This window comes from Diachasmimorpha longicaudata, chromosome 6 (genome assembly GCF_034640455.1).
Source record: "Diachasmimorpha longicaudata isolate KC_UGA_2023 chromosome 6, iyDiaLong2, whole genome shotgun sequence".
Taxonomy (NCBI): Eukaryota; Metazoa; Arthropoda; class Insecta; order Hymenoptera; family Braconidae; genus Diachasmimorpha; species Diachasmimorpha longicaudata.
Window position 1 is genome coordinate 6,185,270 of NC_087230.1, and position 14,908 is coordinate 6,200,177.

At 38.9% G+C, this 14,908-nt stretch overlaps 3 protein-coding genes across 4 annotated transcripts; 2 read left to right on the plus strand and 1 right to left on the minus strand.

Annotated features, from left to right (window-relative positions):
* Positions 1-747: 747 nt before the first annotated feature.
* On the minus strand, positions 748-7,110 carry LOC135163450 (uncharacterized). 2 transcript variants are annotated; one of them, XR_010299118.1, is made up of 5 exons: positions 6,509-7,110; positions 4,076-5,128; positions 2,511-3,987; positions 2,153-2,289; positions 748-2,025 (listed from the first exon to the last, which is right to left on the minus strand). XR_010299118.1 is itself a non-coding variant. In XM_064122902.1 (4 exons), the coding sequence occupies exons 2-4, from the start codon at positions 2,548-2,550 to the stop codon at positions 1,232-1,234; spliced, it is 327 nt and encodes a 108-aa protein (XP_063978972.1). In that variant the 5' UTR covers positions 2,551-2,664; positions 2,959-3,088; the 3' UTR covers positions 748-1,231. The 2 variants fall into 2 exon arrangements, 1 of the variants encoding a protein (XP_063978972.1); XM_064122902.1 differs by lacking the exons at positions 4,076-5,128; positions 6,509-7,110 and having other exon boundaries at positions 748-1,381; positions 2,511-2,664; positions 2,959-3,088.
* Positions 2,998-12,454, plus strand: LOC135163439 (ionotropic receptor 25a-like). Its single transcript, XM_064122884.1, has 15 exons — positions 2,998-3,225; positions 3,324-3,476; positions 3,836-4,039; positions 4,462-4,628; positions 4,700-4,891; positions 4,996-5,175; positions 5,497-5,697; positions 5,948-6,169; positions 9,652-9,929; positions 10,112-10,295; positions 10,464-10,585; positions 10,759-10,906; positions 10,990-11,159; positions 11,229-11,350; positions 11,563-12,454. The coding sequence occupies exons 1-15, from the start codon at positions 3,144-3,146 to the stop codon at positions 11,838-11,840; spliced, it is 2,703 nt and encodes a 900-aa protein (XP_063978954.1). The 5' UTR covers positions 2,998-3,143; the 3' UTR covers positions 11,841-12,454.
* Positions 12,455-12,547: 93 nt separating this feature from the next.
* LOC135163447 (uncharacterized) lies at positions 12,548-14,834 on the plus strand. Its single transcript, XM_064122898.1, has 2 exons — positions 12,548-13,467; positions 13,730-14,834. Exons 1-2 carry the CDS (start codon positions 13,453-13,455, stop codon positions 14,753-14,755), a joined length of 1,041 nt encoding a protein of 346 aa, XP_063978968.1. The 5' UTR covers positions 12,548-13,452; the 3' UTR covers positions 14,756-14,834.
* Positions 14,835-14,908: the final 74 nt, after the last annotated feature.

Consider the following 14,908-nt stretch of genomic DNA (forward strand, 5'->3'; position numbering starts at 1 on the left):
TTTTTCATGGGGAGGGGGTGACTGATGTGACAGCGGACGGGGCGAGGTGATAGCACCGGTCATGGAGGGTACACGAAAATTTGAAAAATTAATTTTTTTGCTTTTAATTTTTCGTATTAGGGTCATCAACTGTTTGAATATGCAGTTCCTATGTGTGCGATAATTTCGAATCAAGTTGGGGAGAATAATATTAGTCAATATTATATTTTTTGTAAACGTGAAAATAAAAAATGTATATGATATAAGTAATGTAATTACTAAACGGTCAAGTAATTACGGAATTTTTCTCTCTGGGTTGATTTTCATTGATGCCACGACGTGAACAAATAGAGAGAACAGTAATGCGAGAATTGAAAAAGTTTCGTCTGAAATTAAATTCAGAGTTAATTAGCAACAATTATTAGCTGTTTCAAAAAAAGTTTTTTTTACTTTTTTTCCATTTTTTTAGGGGGGGGGGGCGGTTGGTGAATCGATGATGTGATTCAAGGGATTTTGGGGGATTTTGGTTTTGGAAAGGGGGCGAATGGTTGTGGCTTTATTTACTATTCTGTAGGATTACTACAGGTTAGTTTAGTGCTTGAAACACCTGGAACGATCAATGGGATTGGAATCGAAAAATCGGTGGAGGGGTGACATCTCTCGGGGGACGTGCAAAGTATTTACCTGGAAATTCAGGAGGGTAAGGCAAATGACCAGGAGTATTAGTCAATAATCAGGTACCAATCAGGTGAATCGTGGGTTGTCCAGTCTAATCATAAATTTTATTTCTAAAAAAAATCTTGATGATCAGTAGAAGAAAAAATTGACACGCGTTTCATAGGAATTTTATCTTGGGATAGAAAATATTGCGATTAGAAAATCCCTTCCCCTTCTATTCAGTTGCGGTATAATTAATTTTTTTAATACTCATTGACTCAATCAAAATCTCGGAAAGTTGAAAAATCTCAGCGATAATGGTAGCAGATCGTGGACACCGGGGCGCGAACGAATCGCGCGCGGCGAAGCATTTAAAAATATCCGGGAGTTATCGAAGCATCTCGGCTCACCTGCCGCCTTGGAAGTGAAACATCTGCAGAGCAATCTCTTCCAATTTTTTCCCTTTTCATTTTTTTTTCGCTGTCTTGTGAATTATGGTATATCCACTGAGCGACTGCGCATCGTTGACTCATGAACCTTCTCGAGCATAGAAATTAATCAAGCTAGGGGGAGGTGAGCCCCTTCCCCCATAGCTCTACCGATGGTGAACAGAATCGGTTGGCATTGGACTGTCGATTGAGTTCACTGATTTTGCCCTGACGATATCTGCCGCGGTATTTTCACACCTGAAGTTCCAAGTGGAGTCCAAGGAGAGTCTTCGGATATTTACACGTCGAGAAAATTTCTAGAAAAAATGTTGTACGAGCACTGAAAAGAATTCCAATCCACCGGCTGTTAATAAATTATTTATAGCCTGGTCATAAAAATTCCTAACAAGGGCATCCACTGTTCACGAATTAATTTAATCCTAAGGACAGTTAAGTAATCTTTGAAACCAATAAATAAATTATTTCCTGTAAATTATTTCCACACAATAAATAATAAGTCACGAGAATAGAAATTCACCAAACACGTCCTTTAAGTGGACGAGAACAAATACGCTACAGTATTTGCCAATAACTATTCCAAATTATTGACACCCACAACGTTCTAGTTCATCTAGAGCAATATCTTCATGTAGCAAGAATTACAGAAATATTCACGAAAAAAAAACGGTAAATAAAATTCCAAATGAATGTACAATAATTTCCTGCGTCGGTGAGATCAATTTACAAAATCCGTGAGAATGTCTCGAGGTTCCTGAAGCCGAGCATAGTGACACGAAGGAGGAAGTCCACATTTAGTGGGCTAACTGTTAAAATTTAATGTCCCTCCCCAGCCTTTTTTATTTCCCATTTCATCAGGTACACCGCCACATGAGCCATTTCCAATAAACAGCACCGGCGATATTCGATTGAAGATAAGTCACACGTTTCAGTTCCTCAGTGCCTATAAAATACACGCTTAGCCACCGTTTTATGGACCATCGATCGTTAAATTAGAGTCCACGAAGAAGCTCACTGGCATTACAATGGCAAATGCATGGCAAATACTAGAGGTGCTTCCATAATTTTACCTTGCCAATACCAGCGACAGGAAGTTGACAATCGATATTATCTGTTCCGTTGCATTTTGGGTTTAGGTGATAGTGTCTACGTAATTCTACGAAATTCTCCATTATTTGCGTGAATATCATAATGTTGAATGACAAAGCTGAAAAAATAATAGATTTTAACCCGCGGAAACCGTGAAAAGACCTAACATTATGACTATTTAGCCTATTAATGTATTTGTTGAAATTTATGGGTTCGTTAATTTTTTTAACTGACCGTCGATTACCCGAGAAAAATTGCAGTGATTACTATTTGAATACGGAATCATTGCAAGCAGATTATATCAATTTTTCATTATTGTGTTGAAGACATGTGACTCACCTCCCAGAATTTTCTTATTATTTGACTGGATCGAATGCATTTGATAACGAGATATTTCATCTGATTGTCCAGTTGAAATTGGTTGAGGTAAATACACTGTGAGGTGGACACTCGACCATCCATCATTAAGGATGATTCCCCCACCATTCCTTGACTGTAATTATTCATGTAAATTTCTTCACGTCAAACAAGAAAAAAAAATCGAAGAACAACAAGCACAGCATAAAAAATCCATACCGATCAATATATCAATATGTATTGTATGAAAACAGAGGGGAAACCATAGTTATCGTCATGATTATTGACCTATTCGTCATCGCCGAAGGGACTACAATAAAAATTCGGCAACGGTTGAAGGGTAGAAATGGCACTGTAATGTCACAAGCCGGAAGTGGAGAAGGAATAATCGAGGATTTGGGGATTATCGAGTGGTTCCACTTGAACGTACACGTGAAGCCTGAAGAAATGATTCGATGGGCTGATTAATTATTCATATGCCTTTGTACACGTAGATATGCCAGGGCTTCCAGGGGGCGCAGGCGTGAGCCTCCTGGCTGACTCCTGGTTCACCGCATCAGGTGAATATAGAAGACATGGAGTTACATTCGTCGATGGGCTCATCGATGCATCACCATGATCAACCTGTGGGTCATCACTGCAATTGCATTGAGTTTCTTCAGTTGTTGCGCCGAGTCCCAGTCTCAGATCAAACTCTGTAAGTTTTTTTTATAAATGGGTTGTAGTCGAATCCCGCGGGAGAGAAAGTTACAGGTAATTTAGTTCTTTGATAATTTCCATTTCTTCGGATAATAGTGGTTGTCGTGGAAAACTCTGATGTCAGCGTCGTGAAGCTACTGGATGATGTCATACCGGCAGCTGAGAAAGCTCATGAGAGTGATAAAGTTAGTGTTGATGTCAAGTCGGTGCAAGTTGATCGGCACAATGTCGAAGGGAGCTTCCAGCAAGGTAAGAATATTTTTCAAAATATTCTTAAAATTAAGTAAATAATAAATAAATAATGGATCTGATATTTGATCAGTAATAACAGTCTTCAAAAATTAAGAAACTCTTAGAATATGGATTACTATGGAGAATGAAGTCTTTAATTAAATTTTCGTCGCCTCAATGAACTCGTAATATTGAGCCCCAATGAATAATCCCAATGCTGCAATTTAAGAAATCAGATAAGATAGAAGTGATGGCATTGTTAAATGTGTTGATCACATTGATTATAATTGATTTTTGACCCCCTTTATGTGCGCAATTGAAGCATTTGACGAGGATACTCGCAGTACAGCTGTTTATCCCGGATTACAATGTTCCAGTGTGCGCTGCACTCTTTGATGGCATCACCCTGGTATTGGATACCACGTACACCGGGTGGGATAAACTGCAGGCTCTGGCTTACAATAATTCGATTCTGTATTTAAGAACAGGTGGCTCAATTATTCCCTATGTTCAAGCCATTGACGACTTGCTGCTGAAAAAAAATGCGACAGACGTTGCGTTGATATTCGAGAATACACGAGGTCTGTTCATAAATCATTGCACGAAAACAAATTAACCTTAGTCTAGTCATCTTACACGACCCTGTGACGTAGTCACCTCCGCTATGAATTGCTGTCTTGTTGATTAGGCGCCAGCGTTGCCAGATTCATTCACAATTCACATATAATTATTCATAGTTAATTTTTATGTGAACTCCGACATCAACGGGTATCAATTATCAATCTAGGGAATTATTTATTGAATTATTTTTTTCCAAAAGTCAATTTTTATGAATTTTCCTTGGAATTCTTTTCAAATCTCAATTTTCCAAATTTGAGTTATGCTAGTGCTGTTTTGATATTGTTAGTGACGATTTTGAAAAAAACAAGTTGTATTGATTTTTACGTTGGTGCACTCGTCCACCAGCAATTCCAAGATTATTGAGATGACGGATAAATTGCAGACCTGAACGAGTCGCTTTATTATCTCATCGGCAACTCGATAATACGATTAGTCGTCATTGACGATTTATCCGAGGTCACAGTCTCTAGGATACGATTAATGAGACCGTCACCATCGTATTATGCAATTTATTCCAGCACCGCCAGGATGGGAAGTCTCTTTAAAATGGTAGATAGTTATTGTTATTCAAGATGACGTGGTGGAAATTCATTGAAATAACAGGGCTGGTATAATTCAAGGCCATGGATGGAGAGTTGGTGAAGCGACATGGCATCTGGAATCTTGTCTTCACGGATATGAAATACAAGAAATTCCCTTATATATCGGGTCCAGATATGTTGAGCACGATGGTGGGAGTTCTATCGATGAATCCGAGCGTTTGTTGTAGACTCATTGGTGAACATCCGTGTACTTGTCCACAGGATTTTGAAGTGAGTGTTGGGTTTCATAAAATTTGGGTGAATGTTGGGTGATCAGATGATACAGAGATAAACTTGAAAGGAAATTATGTTTATCAAATGGTCGTTTATGCCAGGTATTTCCAAAATTCTTCGAAAAATTGATTTTCCTTCTGGTTTCCACCATCACGCAAATTCAAAAATCAGGAATTGATGTGGAGCCGATAAAGGGCCAGTGTACGACTACAGATGAGAGTCCTACGATAGATCCTGAAAAAAATGCCACACTCAGGACGTTTTACTCGACTTTGACAGCAGTGAGTTCATTATTTTCATGAAGATACTTGTCCTCACGTCTTTTCAACTCAACGACATTTCAATTAATTTCATTTTGAAAATATGCAAGTATCGTTAACAATTTAGAGGAGTAGAATCTCTGAAGAAGACACATGAGAAACCGTCGATGAGTGAAATTGTCGGAATTTTTTAAACAATTTCAAAATAAATTTCCTAACATGATTTAATCACGATATTGTCGGTTAATATTCGGTAGTTGAAATGGTTTTAGTTGAGAAGTCATGCATCCGACCAAAAAAAATAAATAATTATGATGAATCACATTATGTCGTTCAAATCAGAAAATAGAATCGGATAGCGATGTCTTCGAATATTCAAGAGATCGATATCTGATTCAAATGCGTGCCGAAATCAACCTGGAGACCCTTGAGGGGGGTAACTTGGAGATGTTAGGAAATTGGACGAAAAAGAATGGAATCATGGCGGCACCGGGAAAGGACATACAGCCGGCCAAGAGGTACTTTCGTGTTGGAACTGCCGAGGTAATCGATCATTCTCATTGAAGATAGCAAACTTTAATTATTTATTACTTTTTAATAACACAGATGAATTTATTCATCAGATAGCCAATCGTGAAACGGTCATTTAAACATAAACAGTCTTTTTATTTCCGTTGTTTTACGAATAGGGGATGAGGCTTTTATTGAAAAGGAGATTTGTTAACAAACAGTGGAAATGCATATGACATGACTATTTGCACTGTCGATTGCAAACATATTTTTCTCACCTTAGGCTTTACCTTGGACAACAAAGAAAAGAGATCCTGTTACTGGGGAAATAATGAAAGACAAAGATGGAAAAATCATATGGGAAGGCTATTGCATCGATTTTATCCAAAAATTATCGGAAAAAATGAATTTTGATTACGACTTAGTAATTCCTGAGGACAATTCCTTCGGTCAGAAACTGCCAAGCGGAAAATGGAATGGTCTAGTTGGGGATCTGTCACGAGGTGTAAGTAACTAGAACAGTATTTTCTTTTTCTCTGTTGTAAAACACTGGAAGACAGCTAAAAAATTAATTTATCAAGGCATGAAAATGATATTACAAAAATAAAGTTGTGGAAGAGTCAGTAGAACACGAAACGGCCGAACCACAAGGCATCGATAAGACAAATACAGTTTCTGAATTATTAATTAGCTTGAGAACCTAGAAGCGAGGCAAATTGAAAAAAGTTCAAATAAACAAATAGAGTGGATATTTGCATACAACGGGTACTTCACAACTGCCTTAGATAATCGATCGACAAGTTTCTCCCGCCACGAAATGGATAATTATATACAATTAACGAACCATTTGTCTTCGATTTGAAATTATTGAGCCTTCGCATTATCGATTAACTGATTTGAAAAATTAATTTAATGCACCAGTAGAGCCACGTCACCGTTTCCATTGCATTTGTGCAAATGTACTGAGGTTTCCTCCAATCATTGTCGCACATTGTACCGTTTCATGATCTCCTACTAGTCTTCTACTCAAGTTTATGTCACGTCTTGTCATTTTACGAGGCTGTCTAGCACGTCAGCGATAACATTCCGTTATTCCAGAGTATTGTGCGAGTGTCACAAACACATGCACTTGTATTTAAATACTGACGGATCATGGGGGTTCTATTTATAGAATTTTAGATGGGAAATTATTCGATTTCGGAATTTATCGCATGACTTCCCTTGATGTACGTTGAGAAAAAGTTTACGGAGAGAAATTAGTCAGTGATTTCGACACAAATACCACAAGGGAATTGCTAGTTCGAAATGAGGGATTTCTTTTTGAAATTCCAGATGGCCTCACCTCTTTCATGTTCTCCTGGTGTCATGCACGGTAGAACTAAGAATTTCAGAGCACAATTGTGAATCTAAATTCACAGAAGTTAAGTCGTAGAATTTCAAGTCTGTCTCATTATTTTTATGACGCGAACGGTTTATTTTCGCTTTTTGCGAATAAATTGTGCACGAAAAATTACGTAACATTGATGTGAAATTGGAAGCTTTTGAATTATTTTTGTGAATGTGTCAGTGCTATTTCTGAACACTCACTCTTCATAAATAAATAATTTCCATTAAAAAAAGCCGGTTACTTTTTATAAGGGCGGCGAAATTTATAAATCTTTCCACGTTCGGCGGAAGTCCGATTCTAAACTTCATAGAACCAGGGCACACCAAATGACTGATATTGTTATAAAACACCCGGTTAGCAAACTGTTTTCGATATTAGGGTATTGTAAATTTCAAATTGCTCTGCCTCATTCATGTTTTCCTGGTTCAACACACGGGCAAACTAAGAATTTCGAAGTACAATTTTGAACGGAAATTTACTGAAGTCCAGTCATAGAATTTTAAATATGACTGGTACCATCTTGAAATTACCCGCAATTTCTATAATTTGAAGGTTTCCAATTTTTGCATTTTTGAAATTATTTGAGTAAAACCTTTTTGGAATCATTATATATTACTAATCCAGTTATATCACACAGTCTTACTTTTTTTCTATTCTGTTTTCAACTATAAATAAGATAATTTTGTTAGGACGACCAATCAGGAAGGGCTATTACACTGGAACTAAAAAAATTTTGATATTAAGATTTAAATTTACGTTCCACTTCTTTCCTGTTCTCCGGATTCGATTCATGGTAAAGCGTGGAATTTTACGGTATCGTCATGTAATTTGAAGTTACATTTGTAGCCTAAACACGCTGAACTGGGAATTCAAGATTTTCACCGCAAGCGATCGTATACTCTGCCGCAGCTTGCGTTATCAGTCTCTCATGTGTTCCTGATATCGTGCACGGGAAAGAGACCAACTTTACGATGCTGTTGGGTATATTCAGGAATAGTTAGGACGCCTCAGGGGAAATATGGGAATATATGAGCAGTTAAACCAAAAAAAATCGTTAAAAATCGCGGAAAACACTTATCACCCTTTCAATCAATCCCCTAGTATTTAGTATCGACAATTCACACGATCAGAAAATTCTCATTGCGTTAGTCAAAGGGTGTGGCAATATGGACACCTATTAGTCTTCGATATGCATAACTCAGCGATTAATCCCGTATCGAGCTCAGTCTCAAAATAATTAAACAATATTGAAGTGGTCACACTGTGATCACTTGGAGGGCCCGAAAATCACCGGATCAAACATTCAGAAATTGTTCTTCTTAGACAACAATTGCTGAGCAATTTTTAATCGCAGTTCGATTTCTGACGATTTTAGTTGCCTCATGATCTCCGGGTACAGTTCACGGGAAAGAGGAGAGTTTTACACGACTGTCTTGACGGTATGATATCCTCGCTAATCCGAAAACCCCAGATTCCTACCCTGAGAAATCATCGATTTTGAAACTATGCTGTTTCGCATACTCTCCCGATACCCCGTACGGTAAAAAGAAGAATTGACAAGAACACTTGCGGCTTTGTAGCACGATTGAACAATAAATTAACCCAGAACTTGTTGGAATCAAGAATTTCAGTGGAAGGGAATAATAGTCAGCAATGATTTACGCACCATTCATATCTCCATTAGATATGCAATATTCGCCTTGCAAATAATTAATTATTGATAATATCTGCCTGGCAAAATTATTGTCAATGGTTTGGTCTCGCGATTAATATTATGATAAATGTTAGCAGAAAATTTAATTGCGACTTAAATTCCCACCGGATTTACCCGAAGACAACTACGAATTTTCAATCGAACGCAGTAAAATATCTATCGATTTCGCGCGTATCGATGAGCCCCGTTCGACACTCGATCAATATCGGAAGGAAACGGGCGCCACAAAAAATTTTTACCGCACCCCTGTTCTGCTCCCCTAATACTGCGCACGGAAAAATAAGAATTCTACAAGACCCTCTTCTAATATCGCTATAGAAATGTTCACGAAATACACTAAACTCACGGTAAAATAGTGTACATAAGGAAATATTATAATATGAGTTTCTCATCATCTTCACCGAGTTATTTTCTCCTGATACATTTTGGAACGTCTGACCAAATCTAGTACATTCTCTCAATAGAATCACACATATAAAAAAACTCCCTAATATCTCCAGAGCGCTATTCTGCTCCTTGTGAAGCTCTCGCACTTCCTGCGCTCCGGATGAAAATGAAAGCAAGTTTGATCGAACTCTGCAAATTCTACCAGACAGTAGCCTGAATTGATCAATCAAAACTAAAAATTCATAGGAAGAGGACCTTTAATAAATAGGCTTTAATTTAAAAAAATCACAAACTCTCAGACTTCACTGAAATTTCAATAAAATTAAAAGATGATTAACAATAATAGCAGAGAAAATCGGTTAATAAAACTTCTGATGCAAATGAACTTTGTCTGATTTTCAATTCTGTATTATGACAATTGAGTTTTTTTTTGTTGATTGAAGTTCATTAGTTCTATGTCAATCAAGTCATCAGATCATAGCCTAATTTTTCATCACAGGAGACTGACATTGCCATTGGTGCTCTAACAATGACCTCCGAGCGAGAGGAAGTCATAGACTTTGTCGCACCGTATTTCGAGCAGTCCGGGATTCTCATAGTAATGAGAAAACCTGTGAGAGAGACATCTCTTTTCAAATTTATGACTGTTCTGAGGGTCGAGGTGTGGCTGAGCATAGTGGGAGCTCTCACCCTGACAGCTATTATGATCTGGATATTGGATAAGTACTCGCCCTACAGTGCCAGGAACAATAAGAGGATTTACCCATATCCCTGCAGGTGACTTATACCCATTCAAGAATTATCATGAATGGAACAGTCAATATTAGGAGTTACAATCTAAAAAACTCATTTTATGTGGACAAAGAGATTGTACTATTCTGATCTTCATGTTCCTATTGTCATGCAAATATTTTATTGTCAGTTAACACCCCATCCTGATAAAATATTGAATGTATTAGGGAGTTTACCCTGAAGGAGAGTTTCTGGTTCGCCCTGACATCATTCACCCCCCAAGGAGGTGGTGAGGCCCCCAAAGCACTGTCCTCCAGGACTCTCGTAGCAGCTTATTGGCTCTTCGTTGTTCTTATGCTCGCCACTTTTACCGCAAATCTAGCGGCCTTTCTCACCGTGGAAAGAATGCAGGTATGACACCTCACGTATTCAGAATGTTGCTTATTCACTCCTCTAATTAAAGAACTTGGGTTTATACCTGAAACTGGTTCCGCAAATATTAGGGAGTTTCTCTATCATATTGTTCTGGGATAATGGGAGATCCTTATCACGCGTGATTTATTAATTGATTCGTTTCAGGCACAAGTGCAATCACTGGAGCAACTGGCGAGACAGTCGAGAATTAATTACACTGTGGTAGCTAATTCCACAACTCATCAGTATTTCCAGAATATGAAAAACGCGGAGGATAAACTTTACAAGTGAGTATTCTCCTGCTCTAATCGATTTTCGGTGTTGGAATGTTTGAAAGATGTTCCGTAAATTTTTGGACTAGTCCGGGCTGGAGAATTATGGCCAAAAAATTATGATCTTGAATCATCAAATTGAGAGTTGTGGGATCAATTGTCGATATAATTGTAATTATAATTTTTAGTGTGTGGAAAGAAATTACTTTGAATAGTACGAGTGATCAGGTAGAGTACAGAGTCTGGGATTATCCCATAAAAGAGCAATACGGTCATATTCTGCAATCAATTAATACAGTTGGACCCGTAAAAGACTCGAAGGAGGGCTTTCGAAAGGTAAACATCAATCGTCTGATCGGATTATTGACCATGAACTGCTGCAATAATTACCCAATTGTATCCAATTGTACCCTTTGTAGGTCATTGAGAGTGAAAAAGCGGAATTCGCGTTTATCCATGATTCGTCAGAGATCAAATACGAGGTGACGAGGAGTTGCAATTTAACGGAAATTGGTGAGGTATTTTCGGAACAGCCTTATGCTGTGGCTGTACAACAGGGGAGTCATCTTCAAGAAGAGATAAGCAGAAAGTAATAGCACTCTACCGTTTCGCTGATGAATTATTATTTGTTGGATTTAAAATTTGAATTGTCTTCCAGAATTCTAGATCTACAGAAGGATAGATACTTTGAAACTCTTTCAGCCACATATTGGAATGCTTCATTGAAGGGAACATGTTCCGTTGCTGATGAGAATGAGGGAATAACGTTGGAATCGTTGGGTAAGAGCGAACTGGTGAAAATCAAAGGGAACGATTCAGTTGCGAAGTTGGAAACTCATTTTTAAGTTCAAAGTTGTCGTTTATCGAGATAAATAACCATTGGATAATGTATGAAAAATCAAATTCTATTTTGTTTCACTCGACTCGTTTTCCAACTTCGCTATTGAATCGATGAAGCATTGAAACTTCATTCCATGAAACATTAACAACAGGTGGTGTTTTCATCGCCACTTTGTTTGGGCTTGCTCTCGCCATGATAACACTGGCAGGTGAAGTGATATATTATCGTAAGAGAAATGCAGCCGAGGGTATCAAATCAAAGGAAGCGAATGGTGAGCACGTGCGCAGCGGTGAGGATAGACTTTCAAAAGGAAGACTCGGGTTTAAACCTGCACCCACAATCGCCTTCATTGGAAAGTCTCAGACAGGTCCGAGATCACGAATTTCACACATTTCAGTTTATCCCAAAAATTTCCCATTCAAGGAGTGAGTGGACGTTGAATGAATAAGAAAAAAGACGTGGAAAATTACTTGTACAAGAGATTTCAAAATTAAGACCTTTGTGATTTTGCACAGGAAAATTATTGATAAATTGAAAAACATTTGGAATATTTTGGCTGTAAATAAATTTCAAAATTCAACCTCCTTTTTATCGTAAGTAGAGAAATTGATGCATTTTTTGACACCTCATGAAGTTAGTGAAATGAATTCTTTTTTTATTTCACCGTAGCCATTTTCAAAGGGGCTTTACCGAAAAAGAATATTTGCAATATCTGTGTTCTAAATAAAATCGCAAACTCATTTGTATTTCATGATACGTTAAGAATAGTGACAGTTTTTCACTTTATGCCAAAAATCACAGTTTATGAAGCAACTGATACTAGTTATTTATGAAAATGAGGAAAGATATTCGAAAGAATACCGATATATTGTAAAATGTTAGTCCTTAAGCCTGATTAAATTTCACAGAAAAAAAAGAGTGGGAAAATTAAAAAACGGGAAATTAGGGCGATCCAGCTACTACAGTACAAAAAATCTAAGAATGTTTTATATAAGCTTGAAATCAAAATACATACCATTAAGAATAAAAGGTTTTGCTTCTTCGAGAGCGTCTCATTATCCCGAATTACGTGACGCCTCTTTGTCAATAAAAAGGGGAGGAAATCAATAATGCAAGACACGAGGAAAAACCAACACTTTCCAGGTTATCGCAATCGATATTTCATTCTTCTTCCGTGTTTGTGATCAGTGGGCGTAGTATTTTCGTGTTTTTGTCATCAAAAGTGAAATCGAGTTCTCACAAACCGCAAATTGAATTTGTCATTTTATTTCCATGAATTTTGGCTTTAAATTCATTATAATTCATTCATTACGTCAGATTAAAATTCAATTCATTGAAATGCGGGCAAGCAAATCTCAATTATTAATTAAATCGTTCTATTCAGCCACGAACTCGAAAAATGCAAAACGCCTTTGCCTCTAGTTTCGAATTAATCTTCGAATCTAAGGAACCCACGAGATCAATCGACGTGATCCATTGTATCGTATTTTTTGCGGGAAAAAATTCGACGTTAGAACAATTAACAAATAACAAGAGTCCCCAGTCATTTTGTGTTGTTGAATTGTTAATATTCTCGTCCCATATACTGAAATCCCTCCAACAATGACAGGTGCTACACAATAGGCCCATTGATCTCCCTCAAATCTCGCTTTCACTCGCCCATTGTTTCGAATGTTAATTAGAAAGAACAGGTGCGATGGATGTCGATAGAAAATTCCTCTTCCCTCAAAAACTCGATGAATCCCAATCTCTGAAAAGCATTTCCAAAGAGACCTAATGAAATCAATACTAGTTATCAGACTGTGTAATCACCAATACTTGCCTCAACTTTTTCCCGTTCATTTGGCAATTATGTGACCACTGGCCACGATTCGTCGTTGCTTTTACTCGCTATGGAGGGGAACCCTGACTTATTCATACTCTGGAAGTCAATATAAATCACCTTGCCACTTCAGAAGCATTCATTTTATGCTGAAGTGTCCTATCACGCGTGTATAGGAGCGTTAAGTGATCGACTCAAGATCCAACTCAAACCGTCCAGATGGCTTCTCACAAGGTCAGTCTTTCAATCTTTAATTACCTCACTCAAGCCATTCATAAGGATTCGAATCTTTTCGTCACAATACCGCGGAAATATCCCCTTGAATTTGGAGGAAAGTGACACTGAATGCGCTTCAGAGGAAAGAAATCATGAAATTTTATGATTTTTCAATCCCAGATGACATTCAGTGCCACTGCCTTGAAAATTAATAATCACCTGTCCACAAAAATTCATTTTCATTCTAACCGCGTACGCCCTCCCGTCAATTATCCCCCAGATCCTCTGGTGCACGATCGTCGTCGCCCTGAGCTTCACGGCTGCCTTCCCGCGACGCGAGCCCTCCGGATCCTTCGAAGAGGCCACATCTCTCGGCGACTCCCCAGGATTCAGGTTCGGAGATGAGTACTTCACCCCGGAGGCGACCCACCACGTCCCGGAGAAGCATCAAAAGCCAGAGGGCTGCGAGAAGGTCGTGCGGGACAGTATGGTCTGCATGGTCTGCAAGGACCGGGAGACCTCCGCTAAATACGAGCAGTGCTCCTACGTACCTCAATCTGAAAAATCATTCAGTCATAAATCCAGTGAGAAGAGTCCGCGGGATTACGCGAGTTCTCCGTCAGCCCCTCGTGTCGCTCCTCCGTCGGCAAAGGAGAGCCTCGAGGAGAGCGAAGAGAGCGAGGAAGCGGATGCCTCGAGCCCCTACACCTCCGGTTTCTACAATTCCAAGGGTGACAGCGAAGAGGCTTCATCCACCAGCCCCTCCAGAAGCTTTGACGCCGCTTCCGGGGAGTACGTCTCCCAGTCGGAGAGAATTGCGGAGAAAACGGGTAAATCCAAGTGCCGGGAGGAGAAGAGAGAGGGCGGAATGACATGTCAAGTCTGCAAAGATCCTGACACCGGTGGGAATTTCGAAAAGTGCGCTTACTCGTATGAACCCAACGACAAGGCCTACTCCTACAGCAGATCGAACAAGTTCGAGACCCCGAGGAAGTCCAGCTCCAGTGAGAAGAAGGGAAAGACCCCGAAGAAGGCCATCCGAAGGGTTGATGGGAGGGAAAACGTTGAGGACAGGAGCCCTGGAGAGAGTCAAGTTACTGAGAGGAAAATCGACGACAAGTGCCGGGAGGTCCTTAAGGACTCGATGACCTGCACTGTGTGCACCGATCCTAAGACGGGAAGGAACTCGGAGCAGTGTTCATACTCTTACGATCCCGCTGATAAGCTTTTCACGTACAGCCAGTCGAGGTCATTCGGATCCAAGAAGGATCCTGAAAAGGAGAAATCGAAGGAGTTTGAGGAGTGAGGGGGTGAGAGGCGGGTTATTCTTGTTGAATTTTTATTGCGTGAAAAATGGAAAATAAAGGTTTTTATTGAAATGGTGAGACTGTTTTTTTCAAAGAGAATTCTGTATTATCGGTTGTTGATATGGGGAGTGGGAGAGGCTTGTTGTTATGTA